The 27,510-nt window shown below is 47.2% G+C and overlaps 1 protein-coding gene across 1 annotated transcript in view; it reads left to right on the top strand.

Moving 5' to 3' along the window:
- B4GALT1 (beta-1,4-galactosyltransferase 1) overlaps positions 1–27,510 on the top strand; it is a 503,885-nt gene that overhangs the window by 308,584 nt on the left and 167,791 nt on the right. The window contains exon 3 of the mRNA XM_086961693.1: positions 17,814–18,001. Coding sequence (XP_086817819.1) covers positions 17,814–18,001 — 188 coding nt within the window. The remainder of the gene's footprint in view (positions 1–17,813; positions 18,002–27,510) is intronic.

The raw sequence follows: 27,510 nt of genomic DNA, 5'->3' as shown, positions 1-27,510 counted from the left end.
ATCTCTAGCTAGTTCCAAAGCAATGTAATCCAGAGTCCTAAGTGCAATAGTACAGTAGTCTCTCATATTCGGCCTGCGATGTCTCCCTAGTTGGCTTAGACACATTCTTGATTCCCCTATATATATATATATATATATATATATATATATATATATATATATATATATATATATATATATATATATATATATATATATATATATATATATATATATATATATATATATCCTTCATAGCCCAGCATCCAGCCCGTGATATGTTCTCCATTTACCCCATACCTTATGGAACTTCTTCGGGCATCCCCTCGCCTTGTAAGTGACCCTTTCAGCGGCCATGTAATGGTCCATCCCTCTCCTCCATTCCTTCAATTCTGGTGATTCTGGCGCTACCCAATGTTTAGCTATGTCCCGTTTGGCCATTACCAACGCCAGAACCAAAAAGATCAGCAGGGGACGAGCCAGATCTACGTCATTTGTCATTCCTAGAAGGGCCAATTTGGGCTCTGGGGCGATAGGGGTCTCCAACACCTCACTTAACTCCGTGAATATAGTTCCCCAATATGCTTGGATTGTAGTGCATGTCCATATGATGTGGTAGAAGTCTCCTCCAGTCTCCCTGTATCTAAGGCATCTAGTGTCTTCCGTCCGTCCCATTTTATGAAGCCTCACTCTATCATAGTATGTTCTGTGCAGCACATTAAACTGGATGAGTCGCAGTCTAGACTTTTTGGCCACCTCCCTGCGATGTGTTAGGACCATTTCCCAATCAATGTCCTCCATGTCCCCCACCTCACTCTCCCATGTTCTCCTGAGTTTCTCCAGGTCCCCTAGCATATTGTTTGTTAATGTTCTATATGTGAGAGATACAGCTTTTTCTTGTACCTGTTCCTGTAACAACCTACCCTCTAGAGGTGCATAATCCGGTAGTTCGTCTAGTGGTATTTTTTCCGCTCTCCAGGCGTGTCGTAACTGGGCATATTTGAAGAACTGCGTGCGGTGCAGTCCAAATTCGGACCTCAGTGCTGCGAATGATTTCAGGTCTCCCCCCTGCCACTATGTCGCCCAAGGTGGAGATCCCAATATCGTCCCACCTCCGGAAGCCTTTTAGCATATTCAATTCCACGAGCCACACACAGTGCCAAATCGGCGTCTGGCGGGTGGGTTTCTTTCCCCAGCCAGAGCGGCGCATCGCCTTTTCCCACAGTTGTAGGGTAGTACTCGTAGCGGGGAGAAGCTGTCCTCGTCGAGCGACGCCGTACAGATAGTACAGCAATGGACTGACTGAGAGTTTATGTCTCTCAAGAGCATAGGTGGGGTGGTCTGCCGGTGCATGCATCCAATCGTTGATCGGGGCTATATGTTCCGCCCAGTAGTATGCCTCCAAATTCGAGAGCGAGATCCCTCCCCTGTATTGATGGCGTTGGAGTGTGCGCAGTGCCACTCTGGATTTTTTACCCAGCCACAGGAAGGACCTAAGTTCCGCCTGAATCTTCCCAAAGATTTTGGTCGGGAGAGGGTAGTACTCATTCTCTAGAGCATATAAAAATTTGGGGAGTGTGATCATCTTAAACATAGCCGCCCGGCCCAGTATGGTTAGAGGGAGCTGCCTCCACCGGGTCGCGTCCTCTATAAAATTCAACATTATTTGTTCTATGTTCCGTTGGTAGGACTGTGTGCAATCCAGGGTGTCATACACTCCAGGGTATTTAAACCCCTCCACTGTCGTCAACAACCTTCCAGGAAGGTCTGGCCAGCTTCCCTGTCCCTTGGGATCATAGAGGACCGACTTGTGCCAGTTTACCTGGTACCCCGCATGCCTGCCATACCGTTCCAGTTCCAGAAATATTTCCGGAATTGTGGATTCCGGTTGTGTAATGTATAAGAGGATGTCATCCGCATAGAGCGATATTTTTTCGTCTGCAGAGTCCGACTCACTCCGTCTGAATCCCCTAATGGCTACATTCTGGCGCACTCTAGCTGCCAGCACCTCTATCGTGAGTGCGAACAGGAGGGGGGACAACGGGCAGCCTTGTCTGGTCCCCCTTTGGACTGGGAATTCCCTCGATACAGCCCGTTCGCTCTCACCTTAGCTCTAGGTTCTGTATAGAGCAATTGAACCCATTTCCGGAATTTGGGGCCGAAACCGAACTTTTGCAGGACACCCTCAAGAAATGTCCAATGTACCGCGTCATAAGCTTTCTCAGCGTCAAGGGAGAGGAACCAGTGTGGATCCTCCCTTTCTCTTACTTCTTGCGACCAATTGTGGGTACGTCAGAGATTTAACCTAGTGGCCCTATTCGGGAGGAACCCTGTTTGATCGAGATGTACTAGTTCCGATGCCACCAGGCGAAGGCGTAATGCTAGAATAGTTGACAGAAGTTTCGCCTCTATATTCAAGAGGGAGATAGGGCGGTACGACGCACAATCGTCGTGTGGCTTCCCTTCCTTGTGTATCGGGACTATTATTGCCAGACTCAGATCTGGGGGGAGTCTCCCCTCCTCCAACACCCCGTCGAAAAGTCCCTTTAGATGGGGTGTCAAGAGGTCCGCCGTATGTTTACAAAATTCGGCCGGGTACCCGTTGGGACCCGGGGTTTTACCCGGTCTTAGCCAAGCCAGGGCCTTGGTGATGTCGTCAAGAGCAATGTCGGCCTCTAGGCCTTGATGGGCCTCAGAGGGTAGGGTCGGTAATTCAACCGTTTCCATGTACTGTAGCGCCTCATCACAAGTTCCTAAATCTCTAGCTCAGTAGAAGCTTTCATAATGGTCTGCAAATGTCTCGGCAATAATAGCATCTGATCTTATCAGTACTCCCTTAGTGTCTCTGATTTGCTCCACCCATCTCGCTGCGCGCTCTTTTTTACTTAGCCACGCCAGTAGTTTGCCCGACTTATCCCCCACATCATACAGCCGATACAACGTGGATAGTGCCTGGGTTTTGGCCTCTCCCGTGACCAACTCTCTGTACTGTCTCTGTGTATCTGTCAGTCGCCTGAGAGTCCCCGTCTCTTTCGAGACCTGGTATTCCCTCTCCAGATCCAGAATGCTTGTCTCCAGTGCCACTGTGTCAGCATGGAGCTTCCTCCGTTCAGCCGCTAATCTATTCTGTGCATTGGCTCTCATGACCGTTTTTAGAGCCTCCCACAATGTTACTCTGGAGTGGACCGTCCCTTCATTGTCGGCCACATAAACCTTCACGTCTGCTCTCAGACCCTTTAATACGCTCACATTTTGTTAATCCCATGCCGTCAATCTCCATGACCCTCCACTCCTATCTCTCCCCAATCCCACTCTTGCTAGAAGTGGGGAGTGATCAGAGATCCGTCTTGCCTTATATTCCACCGTGTCGTCTATTGCCAGGTGTTGCCTGGACATAAAGATGTAATCCAGCCTCGAGAACACTTTATGCGAGCCCGAGAAGGAGTAGGTCCTCTGGTCTGAGTGTAACCACCTCCACACGTCTGTGAGTCCCATGTTTGTAATCATTTGGGACAGGGAGGTCCGGGTCTGGTCTCTGGACGCCAGTCCCGTCCGGTCCATCCCTGGGTCCATCACATCATTAAAATCCCCACCAAGGATCTGTATAGTGTCAGCTGTGTCAAGGAGTATATCCACTACTTTCTTAAGCGTGTTGGCCTGAAGTTATGGGGGGGGCGTTTTCTGACAGTATCGTGTACTCGCGTCTGTTCCAAGTCCCCTTCACCCCCACGTACGTCCTCTCTGTATCAGTCCATGTTTTAGCTATGTGGAACGGTGTAGTTTTCTTCAGAATTATGGCCACTCCTCTCGAGCCGGTGGTGTATCCTGCATGTGCTAGAACCTTGTAGTGTCCTCTAGCTAGGAATGCACAATTTGTCCCCTTGAGGTGCGTTTCCTGCAATAGTGTTATGTCAGAGCTTAGCCGTTTAAAGTAGGAATTCACCAGACCCCACTTAATCTTACTGCCTAGGCCGTTTACGTTCCATGTTAGGACGCTGAATCCCCTTTGGTCTCTGTGGTTTTTTCTATTGTCACCCGAGAATCTGCTGTGTGTGCGGCTTAGTGTAGTCTGCCCCCTGCGGGGAGGTGTCTCCCGGAAGACTTGAATGTGCAGCTAGTATGACATGATCGTTCCCCCCCTCCCCCCTTCACCCCCAACTCCCCTACTCCCCCCCCCCCCCCCCTCTGGTACCTATGGCCCCTCCATTAAGGAACTTTGAACAACCCCAACTTTTCCCCTCCCCCATCAGTCCCACCATCTACCTCCCTCTGTGATAGGACCTATTGGCGGGAAAAGGTCTGTTGCCCCCCCTGGTGTCTCTCCCCTCTTCTGACCTACCCCAACTTGGCACCCTACAAGAACTAGGAAGGATACTTTCCCACAGTGCCCACAGTTCTATGAGGTAGTTCGTGATAAGAAAAGGAAAAATACAATAATAACCAAACAGTACTTAATGAAAAATAACAATTGAGAGGCATGCTGCCCGCCAGTCTAGCCTATATCTCTTCCATCCAGCGTGATTCATGTTCAAGTATTGAGGTCCTTGTCCTCGCCCCGCACTGGGGCACTGCATGTAGGCGGGTCCCTCTCCAGCTCGTTGATGGCAGCCAACAGCGGATGAAGTGACTGATCTTCCTCCTCATTGCTCCCTGTCGTAGCACCACCAGTGTCGCCCTCATCCTCTGGACGTTCCTTAGCGGCTAGAGCACAAAATCTGGATCCCGCTTGGGTATCCTGACGTGGGGAGGCAGGGTCTCGGTGTCTCCTAGGGGACCTAGTCTGTGAGGGGTACGGCGGCGTCTGTGTCTTCCTTGTCCCCCGTAGTCTGCGCTGTCGCTGTGGTTTCACCATCTCCCAGAGGTTGCCAGTTGTGGGGCCCTCCAACTCCCTGTTCAGCTCGCCCCCTTCACCTCTCCGGGATGGTGGGCGTTCTTCTAGCCATTGCCATGCGTCATCCGGATGAGTGAAGAAGTGGGTCTTTTCCTTATATATTACTTTAAGTTTAGCTGGGAAAAGGAGCATATATTGTATCATATATATCAACAATAAGAGAGGAAAGGGTTCAAAGGACACTCCTCTACCCCAGTCTGGATATAACCAACAACAAAGGAGTGACTATCAAAAACAAAACTGAACAAAAATATATCTAAAGTGAAGTGGAAAGTGGAAAAAATAAACAAAACTTTTTTGTATTACCCTCACTCACCCGACTATTGGGTGACATGCTTCATCATTGGGTATTTTTCACCAGGTAGGTAAAAGACCTATCTGGTGTGCTACGACACCTGCTGTTGCAGTGGAGCTGGTTATGAGTAAAATCAGTGAAAATAGTGATGGTGATAAAGTTAAAAAGGTGCGGACATTGATCCAAACCAAACTTTAATGAAGATCAATGTGGGCATCTATGTAAAAAAGATGACGAGGACAATATAGACTATAAATTTGAGTCAAATTATCCTAGTCATGGAGTCAAATGGTCGACATGTTTCTGCTCTTAGGGGCCAATTAGGCCGAGCTTTCATCAGGACCAAGCCAAAGTTCAACACTGGGCGGTGTGCGCACTCTAAGGTGTACCCTGACCTCAGCGTTCCCTCAAATATTTCTTAACTCACGGTTCTGAATACCGGTTTTGCCTGGAATTTCCAGGTTTTGGTATGTGAACCCGAAGTCTGTCTCACATCATGGGCAAAGTGGTGGGGGTTACTTCACACCGGAGGGATTTGCACTCCGATGGCTCCCCGCGTAGTGACCTAACCAGTACACTACCACCGCCCATATATTGTATCTTCAGATCACTAAGTTTAGCTTTTACTGTGTCAAAGGAGCGTCTCATTTTCTGTACCTCTCTGCTGTAGTCCGGGAAGATCATTATTTGTGAGTTTTCTACTCGTATCTCACCCAGCTTCCTGGCTTCTCGCAAGATCGCCATGAGTGCTCTGTGAGCCCTTTCAATGATGAGAGTTGGAAAATGTCGCTTGGGGCAGCATTTCGATCAGCCATGTGCACAAGAACTCCGCCGTATTGGACCCCTTGATTCCTTCCCTAAATCCCACAAAGCGGAGGTTGTTGCGTCTTGCCCTGTTTTCGGCATCATCAACTTTCCACAGCAGTTGCTTATGGGAGTCCGTCAGTTCTTTGACATCTTTCCGTAGGTCATGTATGACATCCTCTGCTTCGCTCAGCCTCGTTTCCGCCGTAGTTATTGTTAATGTAACTTATATAGCGTATGGCTACCCCAACGACGGGGCGTCCCAGCGCTTGTGGACGTGCCTAAGGACAGGGCAACCTAGCTTGTGAGAGTGACCTGTAATGCCTCGTAGGTACCCTAGATGGAGGGGAACAACCAGGTTTTGATTTGTTTTCTAAAGGACAGATAGTTCTTTGTAGCACGCATTTCCGAGGGGATTGAATTCCACAGTTTCGGGGCCAAATACCTGAAGGAACGGCCGCCAGCTCTGCTCCTCCGAATTTTGATAGTACAGGCAAGGTGAAGGTCCGCCGAGCGGAGAGCACGTGTAGGAACATAGAAGGAACACAGACCTCGCAAGATTTGAGCGCCAGAATAATGAAGAATTTTGTGAATTAGACAGAGGGTCTTGAAGTGGATACATTGTTTTACAGGTAGCCAATGTATACGCCGCAGAATTTGGGACGTATGACAGTGTTTTTGGTAGTGCAAACAGAATGCGAGCGGCTGCATTCTGGGCCCTTTGGAGTCTGTTAATAGCTGTCCAGTTGGAGCCAAGCATTAAGACATTACAATAGTCTATATGCGATAGAACCAGGGCTTGGACAATCGTCTGGCGTACAGGTGGTTCAAAAAAGCCCAAAATGGGTTTGAGAGACCGTAAATGACCATAACACGTGCCTGCCACTCTTTTTGCGTGGGACTCTAGAGCGAGTGAGTTATCCACAGTCACGCCCAAGTTTTTAACTTCCTTCTTAGGGGTGGGAGGTGGGCCTAACGTTGGGGGCCACCAGTGATCATCCCACTTGTGTGTATCCTTGCCAATCAGAAGTACCTCCGTTTTTGATGAATTTAGCTGCAGGCAGTTCACGGTCATCCAGCTTGAAATGGCCAGAATATCTTCTTGTAATTTGGCTCGCTCTGTATCGGTGTTATTGGAAAAGGAGAAAATGAGTTGCGTATCGTCCGCGTATGAGATTAATTTGATCTTACTTTCTCTAGCCAACACAGCCAGAGGGCAGACATACACGTTAAACAAAGTTGGGCTGAGAGCCGACCCCTGCGAAACACCACAGCACAGCGGAAGCCTGCTGGATGAGTACGGCGGAGCATGGACCTGGAAGGAACGGCCCGATAGAAACGACACAAACCAATCCAGGGCTCCATCTCGGACTCCGATCTCCCAGAGTCTTAAAAATAGGATCTCATGGGAGACCGTGTCAAACGCCGCACTCAAATCCAGCAGGACTAGAGCAGACGTGCCACCCAGATCCTGTGCCGCCTTCAGTTGTTCCGTGATGGCCAACAGGGCAGATTCCGTGCTGTGGTTAGACCGGAATCCGTTTTGCAAATCATCCAGAATCCCCTTAATCTCCAAGTAGTCAGTCAGGATGGAATTCACGTGCGCTTCTGCCACCTTGGCCAAGTAAGGTAACAGGGAGATAGGTCTGAAGATTTAAGGCCTTGCAGGGTCTAAGGTGGGCTTTCTGAATAGAGGGACAACCTTGGCGTGTTTCCACGAGTTAGGGATGGTGGCTGACTAAAAAGATTTATTAATCAGTTCCCGACCCTCCACCAGGATAGGATCCTGGAAGTGGTGACTCTCTCCGTGAGGTTACGGAAATCCTGCTGTAGTAGGTTGACCTCCACTCCCACCTCTCCTATTTTCACCTCTAGGGCCGCTCGAGAGGCCTGAATATCTTCCCTGGACGCCTGTATCGCTCCCATCATTAGGGCCGTGTCCGAGCCACTGCAAACTTATCTATGGGTCCATGCTTCAGGGTCTTGGGGATCGCGTCCTTCTTCCCCATACCGGCCCGGTCTCGCAGCCTGGGAAGGTGGAGGGTGAGGTCTGTGTTCCTTGCGGCGTTCCGGCCTCCGCTCCGGCCCTCCACTGCGCCGCCTCTGTGGGCTTCGTCTGACTCTGTAAATGCCTTCCTTGTCCGCCTTTCACCACTGTCCCGAAAGTCTAGGGTTTCGCCCTGCTAAGGGTCACACTCCGCGGTGCAGTGTTTCTCGCCATGGCCAGGGCGCGCAGAACGGCGTGGCCGTCGTGTGATGAGGGTAACTCAGTGCATTGGATCAAGCAGTGTGGCCATGTCCTTATCCCGTTCCCGGCCCTGCGTTGCCAACAGTCTCGCTATCGCACATGCGGGAGTGGTTGTAAAGAGCGGAGGAATTATATTGCCACAGTGTTGCAGCACTGCCTATTCCTTGCCCCCCCGAAAGTTGTGGCGCTTTGGGTCTTCTGGGACTATCGCCGGTGACTTGTGTAGGGCAGGACCATCAGTTTCGCTCGGGCCTGGGGAGACACGGGGGAGACTAGTGGCACCCGGCTCCAATCTCTCTCCCCTTACCCCAGGAAGCGCCCGAGCCATCACCTGGGCCTATGTCCTTCTGTGATCAGCCTTGGCCATCTCTAGTGAGGTGCCCCGTGTGTCTCGTCCGCTCCTCCCGACCGTCGATATTTAGCGGGGGGAGACGGGCAGGAACCAGACCACGTCTCCTCCTCAGCTTGTGTGTCCCTCGGATGAGCTGTTGTGCCCGCAGTAGGTGCAGGGGGAGCGCGGGCAGATTCTCCCTCTGTCTTTTTTTCCCCGGAGGTGTCCGTAGCTTGTTGGGCCATTCCCTCGGTCCGGTAGCTCCCATCCGCCCGATGCTCTCTCCCGGGTATATGGCCAGGCTCCCCACCTCTGACGGCAGTCCGGGGAGTGCAATAACGTGGGCTCCTGTCCCGTCCGGACTCGCGGTCGATCTGGCCCACAGCTCCGATCTAGGCTGCGGTGGGCGCCGCCATTTTGGATCCGAGTTCGGATCGGCGCACTGGAGCTTTCCCGATGTGTTTCTTCCTCCGATCGGCCCCCAGGAGTCACCAGGGCCGCCTCCGTGGTCCGTGTGTTGCCCACTACCTTTTGGAGGGATTAAAGGGTTGCTGGATGGGGTAAGTGCAGTCGGATAAAGTCGGCTCGGCGGAGCTGCGGCAAAGTGCGGCTCACTCGGCCATGTTGCTGGCCACACCTCAAGCCAAGGGCAGTCTTAATATTTTTGGGCAATTTTATTCTCCGACAAGCCATATCGTAAAAGGCCCGACCCGAGGCAAGAAGGTCTAGCGAGGGGGTGTCTTTTTTTCATTAGGCCAGACTTTTGCCACGCAACAGTTGAGAGGCGTTGGAGACTAAGACAACTGATCAAACCTCTCCAGGATAAACATATGCAAGTGTATCTTGTTAATCCAGCACAGCTCAAGGTTGTGAGAGATGGCCGGACCCAATATTTCTCTTCTGAAGTAAAGGCAAAGGAGTTTCTGGACTCTCTGGGTACTTAGTGGCAAGTTGATAGCAGAGTGAATAAGGAGAGTGTGGGCCCGGGATTGGGATGTTTGGCACTACGGGGTTGGTTTGTGGTATCGTATTTGTATTTGCTTGAATGGCTACAATTTTCTAATGGCATATTCTTTATCCATCAATGTTCTGATACCCGGTCCAAACCCAGGGTTCTCTGCGGGGCCCTTCCCCCCTCTCCGCCGGGGGAGGGGAGTACTTTGGTATTTAACTCTTCTCTCTTTTTTTTGTTTTGTAATTGGATGTTGCACCTATGCATCTCCGCTGCTGCATTCGCACATCACAAGCCCAGACTTCGGTCTGAGCACTTCAAGTGGGAGGAGGAAGGGGATTGGGCTAGGGAGGGGTTCAGGAGGGTTTGGGGGTCAGCGGGTGTGGGGGTATGGGGGAAAAGCAAAAAAAGAAAAGAGAATTTATGGTACAAAGTTTGTTTCTTTTTCTAATATAGGATATGGTATCTATGCTAGGAGAGCTTTTTATACCCAATTTCTGGCAATAAAAATGATAGAAATGCTTGAAATAAAAAATGTCGAGCCTTAGTATATACTTGATTAATATAGGCGGGCTGAACGATTGGAAAAAAGGGCCAGATTGTCCGAGTTTTTTAAAACAGAGCCCATTGACATCCTGTGTCTTCAGGAAACAAATCCACCATGGGCGAAAAAACAGCTTCTCAGGGTTGGCGGCTGTGACATTCTGGCATGCTCATCTGAGACTTCAACAGTAAGGGGGGTGACGATCCTAGGTAAAACGGTATTGGGCGAGGCCAAACAGCTTAAAACGGATGCGTTAGGTAGATGGGCTCTGGTTGAGATGGAATGTGGGCTAACAATATGTTGGATATATGGATCTAATCAAGATGACCCCGAAGTATTCGAAATATTGGAGGGGGAACTGGCAACCTGGCCCGTTCCCATTCTGGTATGCGGGGATTTCAATATATCAGCTAACCTGGCCGACAGAAGTCTGTATACTGGTATAAAGCCCAAGGTGTATAGGGCACTCTGCTCCCTGGTGCAGATGCATGGACTAATAGATGTATGGGGTGCGAAGGAGCCGGGCGATCCAGGGTTCACATTTTTCATACCCACATCAGAAGTACACCAAACTGGATTATATTCTAATTTCATCTACAGAAATAAGTAAAGTTAATATCAGGAAGCTCCCCAAGGTCCTCTCGGATCATAGCCCACTGGCAATTAGGTATCATGGGGTAGAGCCAGTTAGAAAACAAAGGGCGTGGACATTCAATAGGAAACTTCTGGCTGACACCCCTTTTGTTGAGTATCTGAGGAAATGGGCTCGTGAGTTTTTTTAGGCCAATCGCTATGATGCATCTAGAAATTGTGTCTGGGATACGTTCAAAGCCGCATTGAGAGGGGAGACAACTAGCTATACCGCCCAAGCTAGGAAAAAAATCACAGGTGGGAAAGGACAAGCACCTAGCAGATTTGGCCAAGGCAGAAGGCAGAAACAGTTGGCCGAGAAAGCAGCGTCAGAATATTGGACATATAGAGGGTAAATGTACGAGACAGGGGAGCAGGCAGGCAAGGCACTGGCGCTGAGGATCAGGCAGGACAACACGAAAAATATAATAACTAGAATCCAGGAGAATGGGCGCGAGTTTGTGGAACCACAGGATATTCTTGGGGTATTCGCAAACTTTTACCAAACCTTATACAAGGAAGAGAGAGTGCGTGAGTTGCCACATGAAAATTACCAGGATGGAGGACCCAAACTGGGTGAGTTTGAGAGGGAAAAGCTAGAGAGTTAAGACGGTCGATGAAGTCCGGGAGGCATTATTAGATCTGGCGGCCGGCAAAGCAGTGGGACCAGATGGCATCCCATTGGAGCTATATAAGCGTCTCTCGGTCGAGGTGGTTCCAATGCTGTTAGATCTCTTTAATGGAATTATGTGCACTGGGATAATACCTGAAACATGGAAGGACACAAATATAGTGGTTTTCCATAAAACAAGGGAAGCCGAAAGAAAATCCTGGGTCCTATAGGCCGATCTCTCTTTTAAACTCAGACAATAAGCTCTATGCGAAGATTCTGGCTACGCGTCTGGGGAGGGTCATTGGCGGGCTGGTTTCCCCCTGGCAGCATGGCTTTATTCCAGGGCGAGGAACAACGGACCATATTAGAAGGGCAATTTCGCTGCTCGAGGCCTATGCTGCTGGGGGTCGCTATGATCCTCCTCGACGCGGAAAAAGCCTTGGATCGCGTCAGATGGCACTACCTGTGGGGTGTCCTTGTGGGGAGAGGCTTCGGTCAAAGAATCCTGACGGCTATAAAAGCCATGTATTCCGATCCGGCCGCCAGAATACAGATGATGGGTGAGTGTTCAGATAAATTCACGATAACTAGGGGCACCCGTCACGGGTGTCCCTGCTCACCCATCCTATTTGCGCTTTATATCGATCCACTGGTTAGGCAAATACTGGGGAATTGTGTGATCAAGCCAGTAATAACCAATGGATTCGAGAGCAAAATATTAGCCTATGCTGACGATCTGGCAGTGATTTCATCAGAACCTGCCGAGGCTATGCGAATATTGGTGGAGATCACTAGGGAATTTGGATACCACTCTGGATATCGTCTGAATGAGGCGAAAACCCAGGTAATATGCTCAAAGAACATTATTAAGTCCGATCAAAGGTATGTTGACTCAGCAACATATCTTGGGGTGATAATCAATGCAGCAACAGGATCAATTATCCAGGATAATTTTGACCCACTTATTAAAAAAATTTAGAAAGATCTGAAGAGATTGGACACGTTGCGCCTATCTCTTATAGGTAGGACAAATGTGCTCAAAATGACCATGCTGCCTAAAATCCTCTACTTGTTCCGCTCCATTCCTTTCTTAATTGAGGAGGGGGTGATTAAAAAAATCGAGTCTATCTTTAACAGCTTTCTGTGGCAATACGGGAAGATAAGACGGCCATTAAAATATATGATCCTCCCGCAGGAACGTGGGGGCTTGGAGTCCCGAATTTAAGGTACTATCACTGGGCCTGTCTGCTGACACAGATGTCGATTCTATTTGATCCAGTGTCAAGCAAAAGGCACACCCAAGACCCGACATCTGAGCTCAATGATATTCCATCGAGGAGCTATTAATGGGAAAGGAGGCTTTGGGCGCCCTGCTAAGGAAAACGGATCGCAGATATTTTAAGAAAATGCGCTACAAGGTTTCTGTAAGCGCCTGGGAGCTGTGGAAAACACTCCAGAAAGTGTTACAAGTTCAAAGGATTAATCTATATACGCCGTTGTGTAAATCAGGCCATTTTCCTAATTTGAGCCTGGACAGTGCATGGAAATGCTGGGAACAGCAGGGCATTCGGACAGTGGGGGACATAATGAAGGATGGCAGTATCATGAGTTTTAACGCCATCCAGCAGAAGTATGGCCTACCCATTCGTCAAAGTTTTAAATACGTTCAGGTCTTGCAAACGCTTAAAGCTATAATACCTGGCATATCCCCAGGTATTTGTTGTCCTGTGTTGGAATACTTATTAAAAGGGCGGAATAGGATCAAAGTTATATATCAGGACTTAATTGAAAGGGTGTCTGATGATCTGGAGAAACATGAGGCTGTCTGGGCAGTTAAACTGCAGGATCCGGACTCGGATCTCGATAAAGCCCTATATCTGGATAAGCTGGTATTACGGTCATCAAATCTGAAGGTACAACATTTTAAAACACTCTTTAATCTTTATTTTACACCCTCTAAATTTTTTGATTGGGGTATGACGGTGGACAACAACTGCACCAGATGTCAGAAAGGCCCGGGGGATTTACTGCACATGTTCTATTATTGTGAGAAACTTAGCTTGATTAAAGGCGAGATCGAGAAATTCCTGGAGGGGCTGCTAGGCTCTAAGATCAGCCTATCCCCGACAGTGGTGATTCTCGGGAGTGATAGTAAGATGGGTCTTAATAGTGAGACGGAAGCATTTATCTTTTTAGCCGTTGCGGTATTGCGTATTCTTCTGTCAGCGGCTTGGAAAGATTCAAATGCCCCATCCTTTCAAATGTGGCTGACCAGGCTCCTCGGTATTCACAATATCAAATCTACATTGTATGTGCATAAGGGTAGGAAAACACGTGAGTTTGGTTGCAAAATATGGGCACCCTTGAAAGATTGGAGGGATGGGCAATTGTAAATTTGGGCCAAGGTATGTGTATTGTGATATATGATTGTAATCTATGTCGGGTACATGCTATGAAGTCCTTGTAAATGTTTGAAACCACGCTCCCCTTCTGGTAGGATTATATTTATATCTATTTATTGTATGATAACGAATTGTATTATGATATCCTGTGATCTTTGGCATTTCGAAATCTCTTCTACGATCATGATTACTTTTATTTTTGTACCAATATAAATTCTCAATAAAAAATAAAAAAATTAAAAAAGGTTACTTGCAGAAATAGCACTTGTAGAAACAAATAGCTCCACCTGGAGGTATTATGCTGTCATGACAGGCATACATCCAAAGTATGGAGCCGATCGCAAGGTGCGTAGTGTCGGCATGGAGTCACACGGACCACAAACTACAGAACCTTGGAAAACAAAGTCTATGGACTGTGCACGGCGCCATGGAGGTGAGGCATCGGTGTCGAGGCTGGTTCCCTGGTTGCCACAGGGAGGTGAGGCGTTGTGTCTGCGAGCAGGCGACGTGTTGAGTCCAGGACAGGGGAAGATGGTGGCGTCGGTGGTGAGGCGATGTGAAGTCAAAGAGCTTGTGAAGTCACCATTGTCTGTTATCGGCTCCATGATAACTGGATACTGGCGCTGGTGGTGACGGTGTTAATTAGAGCGCTGTTGTCAGGAAAGCTGATAACTGCCGGCGGCAAACGGGATTAGAGCTGTGGTGCAGGCAGGGCGGTACATTGTGCACTTCACGAGCAGTGCCCCTGCCTTCGGTGCAGGTCGCTGCGTCAATCACCGCGTCATAGTTGTTTTTCTTGCTTTCTTTGAGTTTCATCCAGCTCCCATCAGCAGGAACAACCTCCAGAGGCCCAGAACTAGAACAAGCACCTCCTGACAGGTCAGAACTCTCAGCAGTGGAGTTAAGGGTGGCTGGTGGTGAAGTGTTTGTGTCTCTGAGTCTTCAGAATAGGAGGCCAGTGCACACAAGCCCTTGAACATTCTTCTTCAAGCAGTTTCTCAGCAAAGTTCCAGTCTTTGTCCTATTACTAGCAGAAGCAGCAACTGCAGGCCTACCTAGCAAATTACACAGCAAAGGGGCAGTACTCCTTATAGCTCTCCAGTTCTTCTCCTTGGCAAAAGGTTCCTCTTGAGTCCGGAAGTGATCTAATTCTCTGGAGTTTAAGGTCCACTACTTATACCACATGTTGTCTTGGTTCTCCTTGTGGCAAGGGTCTCTGAGCCCAGCCCAAACCAATTCTGTACTCTCTAGTGCAGCATCACTACAGGAGGTGGAGAAAGCATTGTGCAGAGGAGACACTGTCTATTCAGGTGTAAGTGAAACTCCTCCCACCACTCTAAATGCAGCCAAGGTCTATTCAGCTCAGCTCTGAGTCACCCAAGAATGTCAGGACACACCTCAAACACCCATTCCTCCCGGTGACTGTCTACAGTGAATACGCACCCGCAGTCCCTGTCACTCCAAAACCAGACAGTCAATACTCAAACCAGCAGAGGCAATCAGAATGGTTAAAAAAGAAAAGGCCTACTATCTAAAAGTGGCATTTTCAAACACAATTTAAAAACCATCTCCCTAAGAAGATCTGTTATTAACCCCTTCCCTGCTCATGACGAGCTCAGCTCGTCATGAGGCACGGTTGAGCTGTGCTTATGACGAGCTGAGCTCGTCATGAACAATGAGGAATTCAAGTAATCAGCACAGGAGGAAAATGCCTCTAGCAGCCAAGGTGTTAAATTCTGATTTTAAGGAGCCTAAACTCCATTCTCTATTTTGTCTCAATAGAAAGTTATACTTCTAAGATGTTACAAAGTAACTCCCATGTTAGCCTATAGGACAGATACCCTTTCAATAGTGAAAAACGAAATTGGCAGTGTTTCACTATCATGACATGTAAAACACATCAGCACATGTCCTACCTATTACCTACGCTGCACCCTGACCTTGGGCCTACCTGAGGGGTCCCTTACATGGAAGAAAGTGGAAGGTATGGACTATCAAGTTGGGGCATTTGCCAGGTCGACATGGCAGTTTAAAACTGGCTGCAGACCCTGCAGTGGCAGATCTGAGATACCTTTTACACGGCTACTCATGTGGGTGGCACAATCAGTGCTGCAGGCCCACTAGTAGCATTTGTATTACAGGCCCTGGCATACTTCAGTGCACTTTACTGGGGGCTTACCAGTAAATCAGTCATGCCAACCATACCTAACCAATCATAATAATTTACACAGGGAGCACTTGCACTTTGACACTTAGACACTTATCAGCAGGGGCAAAGTGTCCAAAGCATGTAAGCCAGCAAAAACGAAATCCAGCCCAGCATAAAAAATACAGGAAATAGAGGCAAAACGTCAGGGGGCATCAAGCCAAGGATGCCAAGTCTAACATTGGGTAAATAGTAAGCAGCTGTTCGTGTGCATGCCTACTACTGCTTTTATGTAGCGCCTTAAAGGAGACCCTTTTCTTTTATTATGATGTTTAAAACATTTATACTATCAATTCAGGTGTTCCCATGTTTTCATTCTTTATCTAGGTGAGCCTCTTAGTCCTACAGCTATCAGTAAGTATTAGGAAGAACACTTGCTTACTCTGTCGTGGCTTGATGTGTATAAGTGATAGGGGGTAAGAGGCCTTACGGCCCTGCTGTTTCTCTGTTTTTAGTCAAGCATAGAAAAGTAAGTAATATTGTATCTATCGCCCAACTGATGATTTTTTTTGCAAGTTGAACCAATACCGTTGCTTCTTGTGTTTGGTATTCGCATAGCATGGTGGCCATCCTGTCTAGGTCCAACACCCATCCCGTGCCAGAAAGCAAAGAACTTGGGCATCTGGTTTGATACTGACCTTACCTTCGGCCCCCAGATCAATCAGGTGGTCGGATCATGCTTTGGGACCCTCAAAAGTCTCAGGAAGACTTTGAAGTTTCTACCTATGAGAGCCCGACAAACCTTGGTGCATGCACTAGTCACATCAAAGATGGACTATGGCAATCTTCTCTATTTAGGGACCTTGGAGAAGAATCTCAGCCGCCTACAGGTCCTACAGAATGCCGCTGCCCGACTAGTGCTTAGACTACCCAGAAGAGCCGCATCTGCAGCAGCCCTCCGGTCTCTGCATTGGCTCCCGGTCAGAAGCAGGGTAGAATTCAAAGTACTGTGCACGTGCCATCGGATCATCAATGGGAGATCTCCTCTCCCTTTGCAAGGACTTCTGACGCCTTACGAGCCGTCCCGCTCTTTGAGATCCTCCGGCTCTGGACTCCTGGTTATTCCCAAGGTGTCTAGAGCACGGATGGGCGGAAGATCCTTCAGGTACCTTGCAGCCTCGAGATGGAACAAACTACCCATGGCACTGAGATTAGAGCCATCAGAATCAATTTTTAGAGCCAAGCTTAAAACTGCACTATTCGCTCAGTAAGGTATGTCGCTTCTGTAGGTTCCAGTTAGAGTCTCTCCTCAGCGCGGGGACACGCCGCTGTTGCGTCACCATGCGCTCTACAAAACCCCCTAAATAGAAATAGAAATAATGCAAACACATATACCTAAGAAACCATGTTTTCTTCCAAAACAAAAATATATGGCTTCTGTTTGACCTAAACTGTGTCACCAGTAAGATTCCATTCATTTGCTTGTCCATGTCGTACCAATATTTTTCGTTCACTTAACTTCAAAATTCGTTTGAAAGAAATCACTGAGCATTGAAGGTTCTAACATTCATTATCACAACATACTTATGCTTCCTCCTCCAAATATCAAACTACAAGCAAAATGTGCACCCTTTATGCTATGGTAATGCAATACAGATCTAGAATGCTGTAAATACTGTAAAGCTGCTAATGCTATGTGGTTTGGAGGCATAAAATATTAAATTTGATATGGCCTCCCCAGCCAAGATAGTCTGTCATGTGACCAAATTAATTTTAGAGAAAATGGTTTGATATTATGCAGTGGGAGAAGTATAATTTCAAATGCACCCTGTGCCTTCATTGTTCTTGCAGTACTTTGGCGTGCCGTTATGCTGTCGATACCTATTTTTCTGTTGTTTTCTAATCATTTCAAACAGTACTGTTATTCAAGTGAAATGAGTTGTAGCTCCTAAAAACTGTTTTAATTTCTGCAAAACAGGATGGCGATGCAACCTTCAACCGTGCTAAACTTCTGAATGTAGGTTATGCTGAGGCCTTAAAGGAGTATGACTATGACTGCTTTGTATTTAGTGACGTTGACTTGATTCCAATGGATGATCGGAATATTTACAAGTGTTACGACCAACCAAGACACCTCTCTGTATCAATGGACAAATTTGGATTCAGGTAGGTGCCCATCTGTTATCAAGCTGTTCTATCACGTTCAATTATAATCATTTATCATTCTGGCTTTACAGAAGAGTGGTTGCACAAAGCTTTAGTACTAAGAATACCATGTACAACCGAATAAATGTGCACTGCAAAATTACATCTATTTTCAGGAGGTTGATGCAGGCTGCTGATCGCTTAAGAAACAAAACAGATGTCATACAAAGTTACCGGCGCACCACAGACGCATAGGTTCATAAGAGAACAAGCATTTGCAATGAAATAGGTCTCGCATTAATTAAGTTTGAGCTATTGGCATTGCTAAATATTGCAACACCAATTGCAACCAAAGTCTATAAATTGTAGGCCAAAACAATGTGTTTTTTTTTTGTAGCAATGGTGGCATGCTGCGCTTTAGATGAATATGTTTAAAAGTAAAGTGCGCCATACTGCGATTGCTACAATAGTTAATTGTGGATGCGTTAACAATTGATGTGTGCACTGATGGCTGGTGGTGTGTGTGCCTGTAGAAATTGTGCACTGATGGCTGGTGGTGTGTGTGGCTGGCGGTGTGTGTGCCTGGTGGAAGTGTGCACTGCCGGCTGGTGATGCGTGTGCCTGGTGGAAGTGTGCACTGCTGGCTGGTGGTGTGTGTGCCTGGTGGAAGCGTGCACGGACGGCTGGTGGTGTGTGTGCCTGGTGAAAGCGTGCACTGATGGCTGGTGGTGTGTACCTGGTGAAAGCGTGCCCTGACGGCTGGTGGTGTGTGTGTGTGTGTGTGTGTGTGTGTGTGTGTGTGTGTGTGTGCCTGGTGAAAGCGTGCACTGACGGCTGGTGGTGTGTGTGTTCCTGGTGAAAGCGTGCACTGATGGCTGGTGGTGTGTGTGTGCCTGGTGAAAGCGTGCACTGACATCTGGTGGTGTGTGCCTGGTGGAAGCGTGCACTGATGGCTGGTGGTGTTTGTGCCCGGTGAAAGCGTGCACTGATGACTGGTATTTGTGCCTGGTGAAAGTGTGCACGGATGGGGTGTGGTTGTGTCTGTGGTTGTGTGTCTGTGGTTGTGTGTCTGTGGTTGTGTGTGTGTGGTTGTGTGTGTGGTTGTGTGTGTGGTTGGTTGTGTGTGTGGTTGGTTGTGTGTGTGGTTGTATGTGTGGGTGTGGTTGTGTGTGTGTGTGGTTGTATGTGTGCTTGTATGTGTGGGTGTGGTTGTGTGTCGCTGTGTGTGGTTGTATGTGTGGTTGTGTGTGTGAGGTTGTGTGTGTGCTGTGTGTGTGTGGTTGTGTGTGTGGTTGTGTGTGGGTGCGGTTGTGTGTGGATGGGTGTGGCTGTGTGTGGTTGTGTGTGTGGTTGTGTGTCTGTTTGTGTGTGGTTGTATGTGTGGTTGTGGTTGTGTGTGTGGTGTGTGTGCGTGTGTGGTTGTACTCACGAAAATACTGTGGCTATTCACGGCAGTGTTTTGGTACTCCTAGAAACCGCAGTGAAGGTGTTCAGATTAGGCACTGCCACGCTCGTGAATGCCTTACCACATGCATAGCAGGAGTCAAAAGTGCTTCGGCACTGCACACTGCCACCACCACACCACCAGTGCTGGAGTCCTGAAAGGGAGCAAAGGGGCCCTTGTATCATACCTCAGTCAAGCTAAAAGCACCAGTGAAGGTCTTACTGTAAACAGCAGGAGTCAATGGTGCTTCGGCACTGCACACCACGCACTACCCCCCACCACGCCACCAGTGCTGGAGGCCTGGAAGGTAGCAAGAGGTCCTGTATCATAATAAAAGCACCAATGAATGCAGGAATCAATGGTGCTTCGGCACTACACATCAAAGAAAGAGAGAGAATGCATGTGTGCATGAGTGCCTGTGTGTGCGCGCGAGGGCGAGAGAGAAAGTGTGTGTGCATGGGTGTGTGTATGTCTGTGTGTGGAGAGCGCGAGAGAGAGCGTGCATGTGTGTGCATGCGTGTGAGAGAGCAAGAGCGCGCATGTGTCCGTGCATGGGTGTGTGTGAAAGAGAGAGAGTGCATGTGTTTGTGCGTGTGTGTGAGTGAGAGAATGTGTGTGTGCGTGTGGCTGTGTGTGTGAGAGAGAGCGTGCATGTGAGTGAGAGGGGGAGAGAGAAAGAAAGCAGAGAGCCTGCTTGTGTGAGTATGCGTGTGTGTGAGTGCGAGAGAGCGTGCCTGTGAGAAAGAGAGAGCGTGCACGTGTGCGTGCCTGTGTGTGTGTGTGTGTGTGAGAGAGAGAGAGGAGGAGAGGGAGACAGAGAGAGCGTGCATGTGTGCGTGCATGCATGTGTGAGAGAGGGAGAGAGAGAGCTTGTGTGCGTGAAAGAGAGAGAGAGTTGATGCTGCATGGCAGAGCATGTTTGGGGATCCCACAGCAACCCTCGAACCCCTCTAGGCATGTATTTCGTGGAAAACATGAATATGAGTCCAACTCGAGGTTTGTAGGCGTGTGTAGGGCACCCTGCCATCCCAGAACAGTAGACTGAATGTTAACTCTGATACCGGTACGAGAATGGAGTTTTATGAAGCGCATGTTAGTAAGGTGACTTCTGCGTAGTTCGTGGTAATTATGGCACAGAATCTGGTCAGACCACAAGCTACAGAAGGATGCGATTTCCACTAAGCCCTCTGTGCCCTAAATGGGTTATTAACCCCGGTCCCAAATTAATTTAACTGTTTTTGAAAGTTAAGAACGTACACAGCATCAAAGGGCTGGCCGAGAAGGGAGGGGGGAATGCGAGGAGCCAAAATGAAACTGACAACAAACAGTAAGGTCAGTGCATTTAAATGCAGATTTTGGCTAGCATATCATCTCATTAACAAGGAACTCTCAGAACTTCGATTTCGACAGTGAATGCTACATCACTCTTAAGGCGATGTAAGGTCTCTGAGTGCATACTATTGCAAGGTGAACTTTAAAAAAACAACAAAGTGTTTGCTTTTGTCAGTGCTTGTTTATTATTTCCTTTCAGTTGAAAGAAGCAACTTTTTTTCCAACTAATGCCGGGTTAAAAACGTCTTAACCGAGTTGTGACACTGATGTGCTGTGAAATCACTTATCCACGACTCTTTTAACGGAAGTGCCGATTAATCATACTCATGACAGCACCCAAATGTTTTAGCATCCGGTGGTCGTGGTAAACCACTAAAAACACACTATTTGATGGGTGATTATGAAATAGACAAGGGCTGTCATTCTTCATTCAGTTGCACGGGGGAGGAACAGACTGCAGGGGATTTGCATCTCAAACACATGCATTTAGGCGCTGCTCCTAAGGAACAGGACCTATGCTTAATCCACCCTATGTGAAGTTAAAAGATACAAAGGTGCCCCCCACCCCACGTCCTGTTTGCATTTGAGAAGCGCCTCGTCCGTCTGCCTGTCTTGGGTTTGATTGATGTACTGGCTCGAGATTAGATGCACAGCTGAAGCTCCAAAGATAATTGCTTGCCTCTCTGTCAATCATATGGAAAATAGGCCGGCAACGTGTTCTCTGTAGTTTGGAGTGCAGAAGTGATTTAAAGCGCATAGAAGATGTGTACCGTGCATTAGAGAAGATGCTCGAACAGTACCATCTCTCCTCGCCACAAAACTTACCTGGGTTATTCAATGTGTTTGTAAATTAGCGTTCGTATAGCGCTTGAAACTATGGGTGTGGCGCCGCCACAAAACCTACCTCTGTTACTCACGGTGTTTGTAAATTAGCATTCGTATAGCGCTTCAAACTACAGGCGTGGCTCAGCCACAAAACTTACCTCTGTTACTCACGGTGTTTGTAAATTAGCATTCGTATAGCGCTTCAAACGACTGGCGTGGCTCAGCCACAAAACCTACCTCTGTTACTCACGGTGTTTGTAAATTAGCATTCGTATAGCGCTTCAAACTACAGGCGTGGCTCAGCCACAAAACCTACCTCTGTTACTCACGGTGTTTGTAAATTAGCATTCGTATAGCGCTTGAAACTACAGGCGTGGCTCCGCCACAAAAGCTAGCAGTGTTATTCAAGGTGTTTGTAAATTAGCATTCGAATATCGCTTGAAACTATGGGCGTGGCTCCGCTACAAAAGCTAGCTCTGTTATTGAAGGTGTTTGCAAATTAGCGTTCGTATAGCACTTCATACTTTAGAGCACTGTGCTGTTGAGGCTATCCAGGCTCTATTTATGCTTTGGTGTACGGACTCTGGAACGCTTTTAGTGTTGTGTGTGTGTGTGGGGGGGGGGATGTTGCTCCTGTTGTATCACTGCAGGAGTGTTGCGCTTTGACACGAGTATGGCTCAGTAGGGTGCCAGAAGGAAGTTTGGAATCATAGTGATGACATATTGTATTTGTAGGCACAAATCCCCACTTGGGTGTCCACCTGGTGAAGTCCGTAACCAGTGGTCACTCTTTCACCTCCGCTAAGTAGACTGGTGACTGACACTGAGAGGCATCCGAAAAATAAGTAAGCTGGGGTACATGGCAGGAAGGACACAGGTGAATTTTGCCAGTGGAAGTCGTAAGAGGGCAGAAGAAGGAGCTGGGCAGCAATGCAGCTCAGTGGTAGAAAAGCAGAGAAGAGGACATCTTGAAAGGAAGAGTGCAGATTAAAAGGCTTCCAATAACAAGGAAAAGTGACGTGGCCGCGCGCCCGCCCGTGAAAGTGATTGCGATCAAAGAGAAAGACAGATGGCGGCGCGATCGCGATCAAGTGAGAACTAAAAACAGGGAAGATGGAGGTTAAGTCTGAGGGCCGTACAGAGCTGGGATCTACGTCTCTCTGTCCAACCTGTTTAAAAAGCACATGAGTTTAGGTCTCCATCATCCATCAAAATGTGTAAGTGGGAGAACGTCATTCTTTTTTTCTTTCCATTAAAAAGGCTAATGAGGAAAAAAAAGATTCATAACATGTTCAATAGCTCTGTAAAGCTATGGTGCATTAGGAGGATATGCGTTTTCGAAATACTTTTTTTTCAATTTAATTCGCACATACAGTGTAGCTTATTCGTTCACAGTTTACATAGCATGTCATATTTATGCATATACATACATTAATAATTTCCATTGGTTCGCGCAGCAAGGTCTAGTGTTTAACTCTTCATTGCCCCACATTTCAGTGACAAAAACCCAGCATGGTTTACAGCACGTCATTTGTCATTTGATATTACATTACGTTACACATGGAAATTATCCCACAAACCATACCCCCTGCGCTTAGTGGCTAAGAAAACAAGCCAGCACTGGGAGGGGTGCTGGGCACGAAGGAAGGAGAAATGTGAGTCACAGCGGCCGTGAAGTGTGAAGCAGATCCCTTTGAAGCTCTCGGAGGCAGGAGCAAATGGTAAGGGGAGGAGAAATGCTGCTGGGGTGAATGCCTGAGGCCAAATCCGGATCGTAAAAGTCAGCTTTGTGGATGGACGGCATTAGGTCTCTCTACGAGACCTAAAAAGCAGGGGTCTTGTGCCCTTCTAAATGTTATAATTAGTTCAAGATCCTTCACGGTTGCTTGAATTTTTTTGCCTGTTTTAACAAATTGATTTTTAATTATTGTGTTTTTTAATTATACACCCAGATATTGATTGATATTCATTAACACAATTCATTCTATGTCCTTCCCATGACACAATTATTGGACAGAGCCTTTTGCCATAGAGGGGCAGTCAATCTTGAAAATATTCATCCATACTAATATAATAAAGAGAGAGCCCAAACCTTTGAGGCGGGTAATCTCAGGAACCACAGCACCAATCACAACACCCAATACAGCGTTGGAAAGGGCAGTTGCAGCAGAAGGACATAGGCTATGCAGTCGCCCAACATATACATTTAAAAGGTAAAAGAACCATGCCAGCAAAGTAGTCCCTGGTGGGCGTGTCTGCGTTGTGCTGTGGGCGTGTGCTGTGGGCGTGACAAACGCTGGGGGCGTGTGGTACGTTCCGCCCTTCATGCCATATCTCATATCATGTGCTAATCCCACCCTGCTCCCTTTAAATACCCCTGCACTCCATAATCATAACCCACCCTTACTCCTTAAAATATCCCAACACCCTTAAACACTAACCCATCTTAACCCTATAAATATACCCTGTACCCCAAAACCCAAACCTATCCCTAAACCCTAAAAATACCCCTGTACCACAAAACCCAAACCTAGCCGTGAACCCTAAAAATACCCCTGTACCACAAAACCCAAACCTATCCCGAAACCCTAAAAAATCCCCTGTACCCCAAAACCCAAACCTAGCCATGAACCCTAAAAATACCACTGTACCCCAAAACCCAAACCTACCCCTGAACCCTAAAATACCCCTGCACCCCAAAACCCAAACCTACCCCTGAACCCTAAAAATAACCCTGTACCCCAAAACCCAAACCTACCCCTGAACCCTAAAATACCTCTGTACCCCAAAACCAGCCCTGAACCCTAAAAATACCCCTTTATCCCAAAACCCAAACCTAGCCCTGAACCCTTAAAATACCCCTGTACCCCAAAACCCAAACCTACCCCTGAACCCTAAAAATACCCCTGTACCCCAAAACCCAAACCTATCCCTAAACCCTAAAACTACCCCTGTAACCCATAACCCAAAACTATATCTGAACCCTTAAAATACCCAAACACCCCAAAACATATACCTCAGTATCCCAAAACATATACCCCTATACCCATACTTACCTTATCCAAACATTAAAAAAAAACATACTTTTACCATTTATGCATTTACAACGAATTTAGTTGTAAATGTATGTGTGGTAAAAGCATATAAAATGTAATGCCATGCGTTATAATGGCATTGCGGAGTCATGATACTTTCGTAATGAAAGTGTGCGGAGGGATGGTATGCGGAAAGAAAGTTGCGGAATAATGGGTGTTTACCCTCCCCTGGTAAGTACATTGGTGGCACTGCGGCCCACATCTCCAGCAACATACTCATATTTTTTCACCACCCAGTTGAAAAATGCACAGGTCTCTCTCATTGATGACCAGCACCGACATACACTTTTAGACACACCTCCCACCACAAATTCTAGAATTGCGAACTTTAGAGCTGGGGAGCTACGTTCAAATCTCGGCATCAGCTCAACATCCTGTGATTCCAGGCAAATCGCTTTGTCTTCCCGTGCCTACCACAAATGAATGTGTTCTTCTGTAATGTAAATTGTGCTCATGCCATGTTGTCGAGTTCGCGCTATATAATATTGCAAGGAAAAATAAAGTAGGGAAACTCGAGTTCACACACTACTGAACGTGCACACTTAAGTGCATCAGCAGTGCACTGTGATTCGGAGCGTTTCACAGGCCTGTCACAGATAAGAAATGCTATCAAAACGAAATCCTACAAAACAATATAGTACTGGCCGGCAGCAATTCATACCAGGACAACGTCGGGACGGGCTGCTAGTTTTAAACATAAATCAGTGGCTTCGAGGAATCAATGTAGGCCAGTTGGGGTTCTATCACACATTCCTTTATCGTCAGCATGCATTGGGCATTTCATGTACAGTGATCCCAACTTTAATGGTGATTGTATGTTTGTACTTTATTGTGCTCTCTTTGAAGGGCATGGATATACAGATCAAATACGTGGGGCCAGTAGGTAAGCTGGTACACTGGTAGAGGGAAGACCTACGACTTACAAAGCACCATTGCAAGGAGCAAGAGTGTCATTAGCGACTCATCCAAAATGACAGCGATGAACAGACCTACAAATCAGCCTTCCAACACTACCACCAGCAGCTCGGAGCCACCAAGTGGGCAACTTCGACTGAATGTAAAACACACAATAAATAGCTCTGACCTGCTGGACCACCATCACTTCCATGGTAACTGCCACCACCATGCACTCCATCCACTCGGGCACCCACTGTGAACCTTGTAGGCACTTCGCCTTCTACAAACTACAAGCCCATTTCCCTGCTACTCTACCTGGCAAACGTCTTGGAGAAACTTGTCGATAAACAACTAAAGACTGACTAAACATCTCAAAAACATCTCTCCTGGACTCATCCCAGTTTGGATTCAAACCTAGCCACAGCACCAAAACCGCCCATTTGCCTCCACAGACAGCATCCTCTTCCTCAAGTAACAAAGTGGCACCACCGCCTTCTTCCTCCTTGATCTCTCCACAGCATTTGACTGTCTCCCAACTGATCCCAATCCAAGGCCTCTACAAGTCAGGAAAAAGCGGATAACAAGCATTGAAAATGCAATAGGTCTCGCCTTTGATTAAGTGAAAGCCATTTGCTTTGCTAATGGTATTGTATAGCAAAGTAAATGGCTTTAACTTAATGAAAGGCAAGACCTATTGCATTTTTAATGCTTGTTCCTGTTGCTCACAGTTAGTGTCCAGGTCCTGAATGCAGATTCTACACAATATACGGGACACAATTTAGTTTTCAATGATAAGTCAGGAACGTGAGACGCGAACAACGAGGTGGAAAAGAGAAGCAATGAATAAAAAAAAGTTTATGCGCATCAACTTGGGAGGCCAAGTTGCGCGCTGATGATCTAAAGCGGTGGCATGAAGGTCCCAAATTGAGGCAAGTCCCATGCTGATCACGTCTGAGAATTCGAGGGGATTCCACTGTCATGAAGAAGGTCTGGACATGAGGTCTCCAAAGGAGTTAGGGGCTGCACCATACATAAAGAAAAAATCGTGCCAGCCTGCCTCAAGCACTCCTCACAAGCAGCCCTGCCTGCCAATCACATAAACTTCCTGTGCCTGAATGTGCCCTTGTGTAACATAACCGGAGTTCATGTAAAGCAATCCAATACCTTTGGGTATTGTATTGTAATTGCATTTATATAGCACTTACTACCCCTGACTGGGTCGTCAAAGCACTTTTTAGGCGAGTAGCACGCTACTCCGGAACCCATAATGGATTAGTGTTGAGTTAATATAGTGAAATATGAAAGTAATTTGAGTGGAGGATAGGTTAGTCAGTTAATTGGATTCAGAAGGATAGCAGAGGGATAAAAGGGGGGAAAAGGCTGGCATTTATATAGGGCTTCTTACCCCTAATGGGGTGTTAAAGCACATTCTTGGAGAGTAGCAGGCTACTCCGGAACCCATAAGGATTAGTGGTGAATTAGTGTAGTGAAATATGAAAGTAATTTGAGTTGTGGATAGTAGTCAGTTATTTGGATTGAGAAGAACAGTGGAAGGATAGTCATGTCAATTTTATTGTATAAAATTATAAAAAATTATTACAAAATGCATTTAGATCATCATAGAACATAAAACACGTGTTAAAATATTAGCAAATAGAAACTGTTTGCCAAATGACAAAGTAAATGTCATATATTTCAATTTGGTGGTGTGATTCCATGTTCATCTTGCTGCAAGAGAGATTGGGCTTTCATCATATATCTGACCCCCCTGCAGGCCAACACAGGACATGATCCATCTAGCCATCGAATTATAGCTTGCCTACATGTCCGAATGTTCAATTTGTTAAAATTTTTCTTTAAAAGCCGTCTCCTCAAATCCTTAAGCGCCGGGTAAACACATAGTAAGTGCGTTAATGTTTCATTTTGATATCCACATA

The sequence above is a fragment of the Lissotriton vulgaris genome, chromosome 3_1 (assembly GCF_964263255.1).
Source record: "Lissotriton vulgaris chromosome 3_1, aLisVul1.2, whole genome shotgun sequence".
In the NCBI taxonomy this organism is placed as follows: Eukaryota; Metazoa; Chordata; class Amphibia; order Caudata; family Salamandridae; genus Lissotriton; species Lissotriton vulgaris.
This window is presented reverse-complemented; position numbering and strand designations above follow the sequence as displayed.